At 41.1% G+C, this 14,256-nt stretch overlaps 1 protein-coding gene across 4 annotated transcripts in view; it reads right to left on the bottom strand.

Annotated features, from left to right (window-relative positions):
- Nucleotides 1-4,213: 4,213 nt before the first annotated feature.
- acot7 (acyl-CoA thioesterase 7) overlaps nt 4,214-14,256 on the bottom strand; it is a 46,870-nt gene continuing 36,827 nt past the window's right edge. For all 4 annotated transcript variants that reach the window (XM_062391161.1, XM_062391162.1, XM_062391159.1 and 1 more), the window contains one exon: nt 4,214-4,728. In XM_062391161.1, coding sequence (XP_062247145.1) covers nt 4,630-4,728 — 99 coding nt within the window. In that variant the 3' untranslated portion in view covers nt 4,214-4,629. The remainder of the gene's footprint in view (nt 4,729-14,256) is intronic.

Raw genomic sequence — 14,256 nt, 5'->3', positions numbered from 1 at the left:
AGCACCATTCCAAATGTAAAATACACACAACTTTGTGTTCATATAATAAAGTGTATACATCGTCGTGAGATCGTCCTGTGCTATACTTCATTTTATTCAAGTACGTTGCGCCACAAAAAATATTTACGGTCAGTAGTGAAAGGTGTATATTGTGCACATATATACTCTGCCTTTTTATTCTCTTATCTACCTCATTCTGAATTTTTATCTTTTAATGTGTGGAATTTTCAACGCAAAAGAGGGGGCTTCATTAAGCTTTGATCCAAGGACACCAGAGGAAATTAGAGGTGCTTATAATAGACAGGTAGATCTTGAGCCGGAATTAATGCACATTATTTTCTCCTGTAATTCACGCTCCTGTAAATGGCCCCTTTTCATTGACCTTATGCGACTGTTATGTAAGACTGGATGATTTCTGTATGGACAGCTTCCTCCCCTCAGGGCTTAGATTGTACCCAGCGAGAAAACTAATAGTCCCTGCATGCGAGGCGAGACACAGAGAGGTCCCTGGTGCCTCGGTTTGTCTCTCCATTATAAGGATTATTTTCATTTTCATTTATTTGGTGGATGTGTGCGATGAGTGCCTCACGCTCTCCCTGCTTCCTATTTATTAGAATGGATAGCCTACACACACTCTCACACCTGGGAGCTGACAGTGCAGTGTATATACATATATTTATATATATAGGCCTATATACAGGTCAGAGTTTCAGTACTGATGGGCTTTTAAAAGACAAGGTTCTCAGTCTATGGAGGCAGAGAGGAACTTTCCCCCTGAGCTTCCCAGTCGATCCAGTCAATAGTTAGAGGTGGACAAATGTATTGCATATGTTTAAGAGCGAGATTAAACAGTGAGAGTTCTTGTTTCCTCTGAGGAAAATGTCAGAGGAAGAAGACCAGATAACCTACTGGATAGGAAAATGTAATTTGATTATTTTAAACCTTTCATGTACATGATTAAAAAATGAAAAACCTAGAGAGGTTTAAATCTGCAGTTACTGGTTTTAGATTGACATTGTAACTCTCAGATTCATGACATTTTTCTTGCCCACATAATGGCAGAGATATACAAAACTATTCCAACAACATACAAACCTTTAGTTGGGGTCCTGTTGACTTCATTACAGTTTGGATGAGAAAACCCATTTAGACTGGGTGCTTATTTTCATGTTTGAATATCAAGATGAGGAATTAAGTTCACTGTATTACCAAAACCAATCAGATCTCCCATAACACTTTTACCTTACACTTAGCATTGCTACAAATCTGTGCAGGTTTGTGTTTAATAACCGGGTTTAAAATTTCCAGAAAGAAGGTTCAGGTGACTGGGGTAACCAGATCTGTTTGAGACCTGATAGGTTGTCCGAGCACAGATTGTGTTGGACTCCACCATAAATCTCTGTCTATTGACGAGACTGCATCTACAGCAATGAAACTGGAAATAATTACCATGTGTATTGACCAGGTTTTTAAGAAGTACAGCAATATATATATAGCAATAGTATATTCGCTGACATAAAACATTCAGATAACTCAAATGTCAGGTTTGAAAATAGGTTTTTGTTGCAGCACAACACATGGTTGCATAAATCAAACCGATTTCTAGCGATAAATTAAAAACATTGGGATAAAGCTTGTGTTTCAAACATGTAAATTCTGAGATTGATTGTGCTGGACATGCAGCCTCTGTCGGATGCTTCATTTTTTGTCATTCAGAAGTAAATAAGTCCTTCATAAGAATCGGACAGGGCAACAGAGTTTGGTAAAAGAAGCAGACTGTCCATCTCCAGCTTCTCCTGTGTGATGCTAGGTGACCTGGAAGTAAAAAGTAACAGAAGGCATTCCCGCCCACTGGCTCCACTGGCACTGGGCTGCCCTCCACTCCCACCGTCAGCTCCATGATCACACATCACATCACATCTCTTCCTCACACACACACACACACACACACACACACACACACACACACACACAAACCCACACACATATAAGCACAGTCACAGCAGCTGTTTAATATTTAACACTGTTTTGAATGTCAATTTGCTCCTTTACAATCTACTTTTCCGCGGCCGACCAGGATCGCCACCTCCCCGTGTGAAGGGGTTCTTGCTCCTTAGAGTCAGCGAGAGCCTGATTTAGTGGTATCCTCCCAGCGAGGTCCCCTGTGGCTGTGAGAAAGGGTGGTGCCGGGCCAGACAAAGTGTGGCCCCTCACCTACTCCTCTGCAAGGAAAGCCCTGCTGGCTGCGAGCCCAGAGAACAGGAGAGGTCTGAATGTAGGACTCATATCTCCGCTCTGTGAAGGTGTTCCAGGAAGAGCAAAACAAAACAACTTCTACAGACAAAGTGGAAACATTAGAGACTCCGATTTTTGAGCATCTGAAATTTCTGCCAGCAAACCTATCGTGAGCGTTGACTCGCGCAGTTATCGACAAACTTATTTTCACGTGACCTTGAAGTATGATGTGCGCATATGGTGAGGGCCTCTGTGTTCATGCAGCAGAGCGCTTGCTGAGTGGGGAATGACTGACAATGCAGTCGTTCTCGCACTTTTTGCTCAGCGAGGAGAAAATGAAAGCCGGGGATTTTCTCTACCACCTCACTTTATCATTTTATCCTTCGCTCTGAGTCGTTAATGTTTTTTTTCTCCTGCATCAGAGCTTCATTCATCTTCTGAGTAGCCTTGACAGTCTGCAGGGATACAACAGTGAGAAGACTGCTTTCCCTGAATTTAGATGCAAAGAAACAAATAGTTCAGCTTTTGCCTTGATTCCATAATTTTTTGTTGATTAAAAGCAGATTGATGTGCGACTTCATTCATTGAAATTGTCGACTTTCTCTGAGAGTCTCTAATGCAATATCATTTGCATCCGACTTCAATGATAAGATTTAAAGCGATTCCATCTTTTTAGTGAGAGAAACATCTATTTCTGATAATGTCATCTCTTCTAATCCAAGTCTGTTCTTCCACATATGTAACCATGGATACCATATCTCGTGTCTCCACGTCTCCACGTATAAAAGCCAGCTGCTGCCAGCCGAAATGGCCACAGACAGTAATGAACCCTGTGCGGAATGATGAGAAATTAGACTAATTTCTGAATGTTTTAAAACCAGGAGGAATCTGATGTCTCTGCTGATGTTGCACATCAAGATGAGCAACATTCTCATTGTTCAATCAAGTCCAATCTTACCATCTAAGCTGGATTCTGTCTCCCTGTTTTCTCCTTCACCCACAAGATGCCTCGACTTCAATGGGGTTAAAAATAGATATATTCTCCCAGTGCAGCCTCAGCCTAACTTTATTTTCATACGGGAAATGAGAAGCACACATATTGTGTTTGAGGGACTCACGGAAAAAAACAATAACATTCAAGATCCAATGACAAATCAGATTCTGTCTTTGTCAGACAAACAGCGTACAGACGACAAAAGGGTCCAAACAAAAAGACATTCTGATGAGGTTTAAACCTGTGTGCGGCTCTGTTCTTCATATTCTTTTCATTTCACTTTGATTTCATTTTCGTCCTTTTAAACTCTTGCATATGGTTGAAACCTAACTCCACCCCCTGATGAATCAGATTGAAGTCTTAACAGTGTTCTGGGTACACAAATGATAAACCAATCCTGATAAATATTTAAACAGGAGTTTTTATGTCAGGCCATTAATCACCTCCATTTCAGTCCATATGGATATTGATTTTTCACCGGCTGCTGCTGCCGACCTCAATTCACTGTCCTGATCTTTCCGTAGAGAACGATTCACATACACAACCTGGCTCCTATCAGGCTGTGAGGAGTCCTCACATCTAAACTGGAGACAAAGAGAGTCAGGCAGGGAGAAGAACAGAGGAGACAGAGGGACAAACAGAGTAAACGAGAGGAGCAAGAGAGGGACATTGGGAGAGAATGGAGACGGACGAAGACGTGACAGTAACCGGGAGAAGGGAAGGGGAGCGAGGTGAGGCAGAGCGAATGTTGGAGCGAGAGTGTGACAGACAGGCGGAGAGGAAGCAGGGGGAGGGAGGGCGGGCAGGCGTGGGAGAGATGCGAGTTGAGTCAAAGCCCCTGAGCTCCCCTGATTTCTATGTGAAAGACACAGTGGTGAAAAGACGAAAAGCGTGGGCCCTCTCAGCCGAGGCATGCCCAAGACAATGACATCATCGTCATCCTCATTGTCACACCATCAAGGACACAAGGCGAGAGCCCCAGACTCACGCTTGGATATTTTATTCATTATTATTCACTCACTTATTCATCATTTTCCTTCTCAGACCATCTCTTTGAACAAATCATGAAGTCGTCATCGAAAATAATCTGCTTAACACAAAATAGAGCTCTTACTTCTACATTTACAGTCAGACTGTCACTTTGCATGGAAAGTGTTCATCAATAGTCTTCATACATCTTTAAAAATCTCCCCTCTCTCTTTTATGTATACGTAAACAACTGTATATGGAAGCTTTGGTGTGTAGCACAGCTGAAAATGAGCACATGTTCAGGTTTAGCAGGAGGCTACAGTAACAGAACAGTAGAGAGGGTTATTTTATTTCCTTCATACGCTACGTTGTGTTGTTTGGGGTTAATAAACTATTGTAGCAGGCGTTGAATTGTGTGCGACACAGCAGCATCACTGCTGGTTTTCCTTCGCTGCAAGTCTCTTTGCTTTATTGTGGAGGTAACGTGCGTTGCCCTCTTCAAAACTTCTCTGCTCCTCCTCTCCTTTGATCTGAGAAACAAGCAAAAGGACAAAAACATGTTTTCAGACACATTCTTCAGTTACACACATTGCACACTGGAATGATAGGACCGGAAAAGTCAAGATAAAACCATTGAGCATGAAGCTCTCATGCAATTTCCCTGTGTATTGTATTACTCATTGATCTCCTTGGTGATGTGCAGAATGATTGATTGAGTCTTGGAGAGGCTCAGCATTGTGTATTGTATTTTTGTATAGTATAGCAAAACTATTCTGGTTCATATCCCAGCATGGCTGGGATCTTTCCGTGTGTTGTTTACATGTTCTCCCCATGTCTATGGGATATCTCTAAGTCCTCTCACAGTTTAAAGACATGCAGATTAGGGTTATGTTAATTGGAGACTCAAACTTGACCATAGGTATGAATGTGAGTGTGAATGATTGTTTGTCTGCGGCTACATCCACACCACTACATTTTCGTATGCAAACTCTGCTACAAATACGACTGGCATCGACACAGTTTTTGAGGCGCTAAAGGCCAAATTATAGTCCTGCGACTGCAACCGCGGAAGGCCACGCAGTTGCATCTACGAACTCGTTTTGGTTTATACTTCTCTAACGTGTTGCGCGTGTTGCAACGCAATTCACCGCCAGTACACTAGGCGGAGTAACGTGTTTTGTCGAAGACACACAAAGAAGAGACGTCTTCTTCTTCATCGACTGTTTATTTACATCGCCACTCCGGCTCCTCATAGCCTATTTCTGGCGGACAAATCGGCCAGTCAGTGACGGGTAATACAAGTGGTCATACTTTCAGATCTCTTCTGCCATGTGCTCATCTATTTGGTCCATATTCGTTCTTCTAAATCTTCCGTGATTTCTGTCGGTATTATGGGGCATGAAACCAGAAACTAGACTCCGGACGGGAGGAAGTAAGTAGACCAATCACAAGCCTTGCCGGCTGCGTGAGGCTTGCAAAGTTTTGTCGTAAATTGTCGGACACACGCAAGCCGCAAGAGGGCACGCGAGGGGCGTGTTGCGTTTCTTGCGTGCATGCGTGCATGCGTAAAACCTGACTATAAATCGGCCTTAAGGCTGAAAAGTTTGGAAATGCTGCCTCCTTAAACTGAGTCTGAAAACTCCTGGGCAGCTTTTTGGTATGCTAGTTGCTAATTTGAGAGCAGCATTGATAATCAATTACAAGTGTTGCTGACAATGTTGTGCATATAAATTCTACAAATCCCTGCTAATACTAATGCTGTTTCAAAACATAGCCATTGTACGTCAGCCTTGCAATACTCTGGTGACCTGTACAGGGTGTCATCATCATCATCATCATCATCATCATCATCATCATCATCATCATCATCATCATCATCATCATCAACTTCCACATTCCGCATTATACAAGATGCACCTTCAGAAATGGAGAATCTGGGAAACACTGCTGGATAAACAGACATTTCCCAGTACATCACCTGTGCAGTGTTCTTCAGGAGCACGGGAGGTTGCTGTGACCATATATATATATGTTTGTGTTTGTATGTAAAGTATACATTAAGCGAGCATGTAGTGTTTATCATGTGTTGAGATAGAAGCTCTATGCTGCGACACACCAGGTGGTTGGCAGACTGCAGAGCACCTGCCACTCAGCAGCAAGCTGTCAGATGGCACCTTGACTTGATGGAGAGAGCAGGGTGGTAACAAATATGACAAAATAAAAGTCCTCCCAGAGACGAGCCCGGGGGTCACAACACAAATGTGATGAGATTCTTAAAATAGTGGTGCTGAGCTACAAACACACCAATGAGACTGAAAGCAGGTTCAGGAGTTTATAGCTGTGGTATTGGTGTGTTTGTTGTGTGCTGGTTATATAACAGTAAATATACTGCTCAGTCAATTTTGCTTTTGCCATTCATCTGAAAGTAATGTATGATTCCAGTTCATTGACTTCAAAAGCAACAAAAAAAGAGATAGAGAGAGAAAGTTTCACCAATGCTCCAGTATTTCCCTAATTAACATTTACATAAACACAAAAGCTGATTAAAAAAATCTGAAATTAATTTGCTCATTCAAAAATACGATACAAGATTTTTTCTAGTGAAAGATACAACCTGACTGTGTTCAGTCATATAGCAAATACATGAAGGAGAAAAATAAAAAGTAAAATAGAGACTGACAAGAGACTGCAGCCATGTAACCACATCATTATGAGATTACTTTTGGATCAGTTCAAAGCCATGATGGTAAAATTATTATTGATCTTGTCGTGTATATTCTTTAGAATAGACCATGTTGGGACGTGTCTTAAACACAAAGACAGGCTTATATACTTCTGGACTCTCAGACATTCTCGGAGAGTCCTCCAGATGTTCGTGTTATTTGCACTTTGACTTTTTGGGATTACCTTTGAATTAGGGAATTATCTCTGACCGCCTAATGGATAGGTTAAGAAGGAATGTTCTTGACCTGTGTGTCTTCATGTTCGGACACAGAAACGGGCCCTTATTCAGTCAAATATCCCTTTGGGGACGTCCTTTACCTGAAGTCAAAGGCGGAACCAACCTCCCTATATAAATGTGTGTAAGACCGCCACACGGCAGGTTGCATTATTTGGCTTGTGCATCTCCGGGTTTCTAGAGGCTCGACTTGACTGGTGAAACTTCTGTGTAATAAACTTTGTTATACTGAAGTACTTAGTCCTCGGCGTCCTTCCTTCATCATCAACAACTTCGACAACACTCTGCTGCTTAAAAGAGACAGCAATCTATCGATTACTTTCACCACAGAGGTTATTACAACATCTGTTTGTTTGGGATTACCACTAATCTTGGTGGAAAGATAAGGTATGGGTCAATAAATAGGTGCAAAAAGACTGGACTGCAAATCGATGCAACAAGATGTAAATGGAAATCAACATACAAAGACATAATGTATTGTCTAAATGAAAGCCCACATGGTAGTGATACGCAGAAGGAAGTGGTGGAATATAATCATAAACCGTTTATTCAAGTTCTTTGAACCTTGTATCCCCTCACGCAGGCCCATGAGAACCTATTATTTAATTGAACTATACTGATATACAACTTGAGATGGATTCAATGAACAAGACAATAAATATGAACTGTACACCTGACTACTGCTAATTATGAACGACAATCCATAACTGTGGAAGATATGGTGCTCTGTCTACACAATGGACGAAATGAGAGGCTGATTGTTTGAATGACAAACGGAGTCATAACAACTATAGACTATAGATAACCTGGTGTTACCTGGGCTTTAATGATGTTTCATGTGACTGGCTCAATATACATTTTTATAGTAAAGCATGATTTTTCAGTTCTTATGTTTCCTCTATAGTAGGTTTTATAGGTTTTAATATGTTTGCGAAGTTCAAAAGCTCGAAGTCAGTCTTGAAGCGAGCTCGTCTCTCTGACAGAAACCACTGCTACTGAAGCTCCTGATACTTCTGAACCAATCCAAACATGCCTCATATCATTACCACCATGATGTCATGTGACACAACTGTGCCGCACATTAGCATCATGTACGCTTACAGTGGCTAATCTGGCACACCCCGAAACAAAGCTAGGGAAAGCGATAGTGGAGGCCGTTCTTTCTGTTGGCTAGCGGCCAATCATAGCAGATGGAGAGGGGCCTTAAAGAGACAGGAGCTACAACAAAGAGGACAAAAAAAGGGGCTGCAGCGATGAACAATATGAGGAAAGTGATGGGTTTTCTGAACATAAGAGCATTTAATCCTTATTATGAACGTGAATATGAACATAATATGTACCCTGAAAAATGTTTCACACCAGCATTATAATGTGATTCAACCTGTCCTACAGAGAAAATATTTAAATCTGTTATATTGCTCATGTCTATAATGGCTGGAGATGAGTGAACCATAATTTCAGTGATATAACATCTACACTTAATACTGACCTTCCTATACCTTTTTGTACATGTGTATCTCTATGTGGACACATTATTTGCCTTGCTTGTGTTATGAGCGCATTACTGCTAGACTGCACATGCATATGTTTATGCTAATGTTGATCACATTTGCATAAGTCAATGAGACAATTCAATGCCATGCTCCAAATGTCCTTTTGGTGTCCCTATGTAATTGGTATTCCCACAGTGGCCCCGGTCTAATAACTGTGATTATGCAGGATCATCAGCTCCTACTGGTGACTCTCTGATGCAGAACCTGTCAACATCCCCAAAAGCACTCATGCTTGTTTTACGGGTTTATTACTGTTCCCTTTGTGTTTCAAATTTCAGGCTACCAAACGTTTGAAAATATTGATAATTATGTTGCAATTACAATACCACAGGTACTATGATTTTATTAATAATTCATACTTCAGACACACTGCTTCATGGCTCCATTGCATCTGTCTAAGACTGAAGGCAGATTACACTTATTTGGGAATTATCTCTTGATTTTAAATGACATATTTAATTAGGCATACTTTATTTTATGGCTGTTGTGTAGTCATTTTTACTCATTCAGAATCAGTTGAACCATGAATGAGAAGGAGTGAAGAGATTACATTACATTTAAAAGCTATTTTGCTACTGTCAAGTGAAGGCAAATCTGCCACAAAAAAAAATACAAATCTTATAATAATTCAACACAAATATGAGTCTACTACAGTCATATATGGATCATGGAGGACATAAAGGTCTGTACCAGATTTCAAGAAAACCAAAATGGCATCTGTTCTGATTGCACAGGAAAATATTAAATTCAATTCTAAATGTCGTCCACAAGGAACAGAGACAAAGACCGACCTTAGCACTTTGGCTAATCAGGTCAAAGAGCCACGACAAACAGCTGCTTCACCTGGCATGCTGGTCACTCGTTAGGTGAACAGTCAGATGGAGTGTGACAAACCGAACGGTGTAAACTTGGATCATGGACAAGGTTTGTAAAAGTGACTCGCTCAGAAAACGCCAGCAAAATGCCAGAGGGGTTCCTCAGTGCTGGCACAAGCTGTTATTAGAGTGGGCACACAGGGCATCAGTGGCACTGCCAAATGCCAGAGTCTTGAAAGTACCACTGAGCTGTAAGCAAGTAGCTCGAAAGAAATGAGAAGAGGAGGAAGGAAAAGAAGAGGAAGAAGAACACCCATCTGGAATAACCTACTCTATATGTTTTTGTGAAATACGGCGATACACTCATGCACAAGCGACAACATTTTAGACAAACTGAAAGCTGTTTCATTTGTAGACATTAGACAAATTTCTGCTGAAAGCACCTCTTTCCACACATCCCTCAGATCCATCATGATTAATATTTTAGGTTAGTCAGTAAACTATCATTAAACTGGTCTTCATCACTATATAAATTTCACACTAAAACGAGTGAACACTAAAAATAAACTGTATATATACTTTCCATTGTTATGACCAACAAGTCGTTTTATCACTGTTATTTGTATATGTATACATAGTTGGACAATGTGTCTTCCTCACACTATCCAGAAGTGAAGCTGAAATATGCCAGATATCAACGCAGCCTCTTGGTGCATTTGAAGCCAGAGTCACCACAGTAGAGAGCGAAGAATGGAGTGGCGGCAGCTAGACAAATCAGGACGTCTCCCCCCCGTTTCTATAGCATCGAATAACCAATTATAACCAGACTTTACCAGAAAATGAACACTTGAACAAACATCTCATTATGATAAGAACTACCTAAAATTACAAATCCATGTCCCATCTACTAACATGGATGTGGTAGGATTTATATACTGCAGCCAGCCACCATTGATATGCTTTGGCTTCACTTTTGGGGAGCAGCCACGTCATCAATCTTTATATACAGTGTAGACAAGTGTAGATTTTTGTTTCATATTTCATTTTTACATAGTATATGAAAAGCAATCGATAAATGAAAGTTGGATGAAGTCTCCACAGGCAAAACTTATTTTTCTCTCTTACTACTGAGTAATGGTAAAGGGATATGTAAGAAATACAAAATTAACCCAGAACTGGATGAGATTAAACAAACTAAAAAAGAATGATTAATACAACTTGTACATGTGTTATTTTTATTAGGGTGAAAAGTAGGTTGCTGTATGGATTAGAATAAGATACACCTTCACAAATCGATCATGCCAGGTTTGCATTTCCTCACAAAAGAGCGTAACAAATGGAAGCAATTTAGTTTGGGCCATGAAAATGGAACGCGGGAGGCTTTTTATGCATATTCATGAATAAGGCATAATGAAAAATTAACCATCCTTGACAGATTCAGGCACTGTAGCATCATGTCTAGGACAAAAGTCAGTTTGTTCCCTGTGTCATGCCTCAGATTTCCACAGTGGAGGAAATATCTGCTACTCTGGCACGAGAGTGTACCTGTTAACCCGTTGCTGATAGTCTTGAATGGGATTTGTCTAAAAATAAATGTACATCACTTCGTGTGGACTACGGTGGGGTTGCCATGACAACCGGGCTTGTTTTTGTGTCAAGGGAGGCCAGCTGAGCCTCTGTCAGCGAAGAGGGGGGAGATGGATCAAGAGGAAGAAGGGGGAGATGAAGGGATGAGAAAAAGACGGCAGTTGGAAGAGATATTATGAAACAAGAATGACGGATGGTCAGGAAAAGCAAGATGTGAGGAGGACTAAACCTATATTGAATGTTCACGAGTAATTTTTTCACTGATTATCGTGTTTTCAGCCTTTATATGGATTTTGAGCTTTTCATTCATCACATAACACACATCCAAACTTGTTTTCTGTCCAGTGGACACATTTTCCCACCACCAGCTGGCATTCACTTTGCCCTGGAAAAGGATTCAAAGTGCAAAGCTCCTGGTAACGAGCCTCTTTTTTCTAACCTTTAGGCAACGGCTAGCTCTTACAAATAATCCAAAAAACACGACGGCCTGAGGTTCCTGAGGGCATTTTCGATTATATCCACCCTGGGCCCAGCCTGCACATATATTATTTCAGTACTTTTCAAGGGTACTGCTGCCGAGAGGCGAAGCATCCCCCTGATATCCTCCCCTCTGCTCATGCTGTCCTCTTTCCCCACTTCAGCAGTACCCACAGTATGCTAGCATTAGTGACAGCTCATCTACAACCCCCCACAAACACACACACACACAGACACAGAGAGAGAGAGAGAGAGAGAGAGAGAGAGAGAGAGAGAGAGAGAGAGAGAGAGAGAGAGAGTGTCCCTAACCCCCCCGCGCCCCCGCTGAGCAAAAACAGGGAAATCTAAAGATAGTAAACGCAGCAGGCTCACTTGAGAGAAATCCAGAATGAGAGAATCGGGGAAAAGTACCTGCAGTCAAAAATAGCTTCAGCTATTTTCCTTCAAGATATTTATAGAATGCAACTGGAGCAAAATCTGCCACACTGTATCATTAGAGAAAGTCCGACATTTATTTTTAGCTTTCTGGGATGTTTTTTGTTTTCAAATCCAAGGGTGCTAGTTAAACAGAGATAAGATATTAAATTCTGAATAAAGAAGAGGAGGAGACGACTTGGGCTGGTCATCTGAAATGGTTAGAGAATAACATGTGCAAACAGATCCTGTATAAAACATCATCTTTTGTCAATGTGATCGGATATGTTCACATCAGCTTGATGGGAAATGGAGAAGTAGGATGAGGAAAAGTGAAAATGCAGTTTTACAAAATCGTACAAGATGAAATACCACTATCTTTCAAGAACGTTTTGTACTGCACTTTCCTAGTTCTTTGTCAGACGAGAAATTAAACTTCTCACCGTCTGTATGCTTAATATTTAGCTACATCAGTATCACAAACTTCAGGTTGGTTGTGAAGGATTTAGTGGCATCTAGTGGTAAACATGCACATTGCAACCAATTTAATAATCCTTCTTCCCAGCCTTTCCGAGAACCTGATGGTTAGCAGACCAAGTAATAAAATGCAAAAGGTTTAGAGCCAGTGTTTTGTTTGTCCGTTCTAGGCTACTGTAGAATATGAATGGGCAATATGGCTGGATTAGACGATCGGCCCTCTGATTGAAAAGGCTCAATCTATAACCAAAAACAACAATTCTTAATTTCATAAGGCTAATGAAAAGAATAAAGATTTATATTTTCCTTGTCGGATGATCTACTTTTAACATGTTAAACCTTTCTTAATATAATCACTGTAAAAAAGCTAAATGTGAAAAAACGCCATCTTGTGGTTACGTGAGGACGTCGGAAGGCACAGTGACTTTCTCTAGTCTTGAAATGGGCACTTGACCTTTGTACCACTGCAGTTTGTCATTTGTACACCACTGAGTGCTGGTTCGACAGAGTTTGTGCTGTAAGCCAGTTAAGATATTTCCCACCTTTTCCAGTGTTAATGCGAAGCTATGGGCTGTGTGTAATCAGCCATGTTGTCATGATAACCCAGAGGAGGAAAGTCTTGTTCTCTGGAGGATGATCTCTGAGGAAACTTTTTGTTGTCATAGAAACAGCAACTATTGTACTTCGAAGGCACAGATTTGCACAGATTTGCTGTTGGCCGTTCATGCATTTCCCAAATTAGAACAAAACGTGTACAAATGTTATGTGTAGTATTTGCGTAGTATTTGTGTAGTATTTGCCCTGGCTAAAATTACAAGTAAAGGGAGGCTAAAAGTTTCTCAGCTTTACTCAACTCGCTATCATCTGGCTTACGAGGCAAATTAGTGTCATCTTTGTGTTTCCCTCCGTCACAGTGCCATCTCCACTGCTCAGGGAAATCCAGGTGTTGAGTTGATTAGATTGACGTGTTAAACCCTTTTTCCTGCATGCAACACATCTCCTCTACCCACACACAGGCACTGAAATCCATAAATACGTTTATTGCCCCCCCCCCCCCCCCCCCTCATTTTGAGTCAACCTTATCCCATGTTTAAGCTCTCTGTAAATAGTTACGAAGCCAGAAATAGCCTTGATTGAGCCTTGCCATCCTTCTCTCACTCATATAAATAAACACACGCATTTGTGCTCAGTGATCTGTTCAAGCACGTGCACATCCACACACACAGTCCTCTCTCACATGTACAGACCTGCACAAGGAGGAGCTCTATTTGTCTTCCTCTGACACACAAGTCTGCCTATATTGTATCCCTGTCCAATATTTTCTCTCTTTCTCAGACACACACACACACACACACGCACACACACACACGCACACTTCTCGATTCCTGCCCTTGTTTATCTGACATGCTACATCAGAGCCCTTGGCAGCCCGGGGCTCCATTTAGATTTCCATTAATAGCATTGAGGATGAATTATTAACATCACTAAGAGATTTTTTAATTTTCATTTCATAAAATTGAGGTGAGCAGAGAAATTACAGTGACTCTAATCATCACAGGAACTCTCTTTCAATATCAGAGAAGCTATGAGCAGCTTTTGCAAGATGGATACGCAGGTAATGAATTCGAAGAGGGAGGCGGACAATAGACGAGCCCAACATGTTTTTTTTGTGAAATGGTAATGAGGAAAACGCACAGGCACTTCAGAAAAGGCTGACCAGCGGGACATGGATTTGATGCTCATTTTTATTCCAAAATAGACGTGTCATGGTTTTAA

This window comes from Platichthys flesus, chromosome 7, assembly GCF_949316205.1.
Source record: "Platichthys flesus chromosome 7, fPlaFle2.1, whole genome shotgun sequence".
Lineage (NCBI taxonomy): Eukaryota > Metazoa > Chordata > Actinopteri > Pleuronectiformes > Pleuronectidae > Platichthys > Platichthys flesus.
This window is presented reverse-complemented; position numbering and strand designations above follow the sequence as displayed.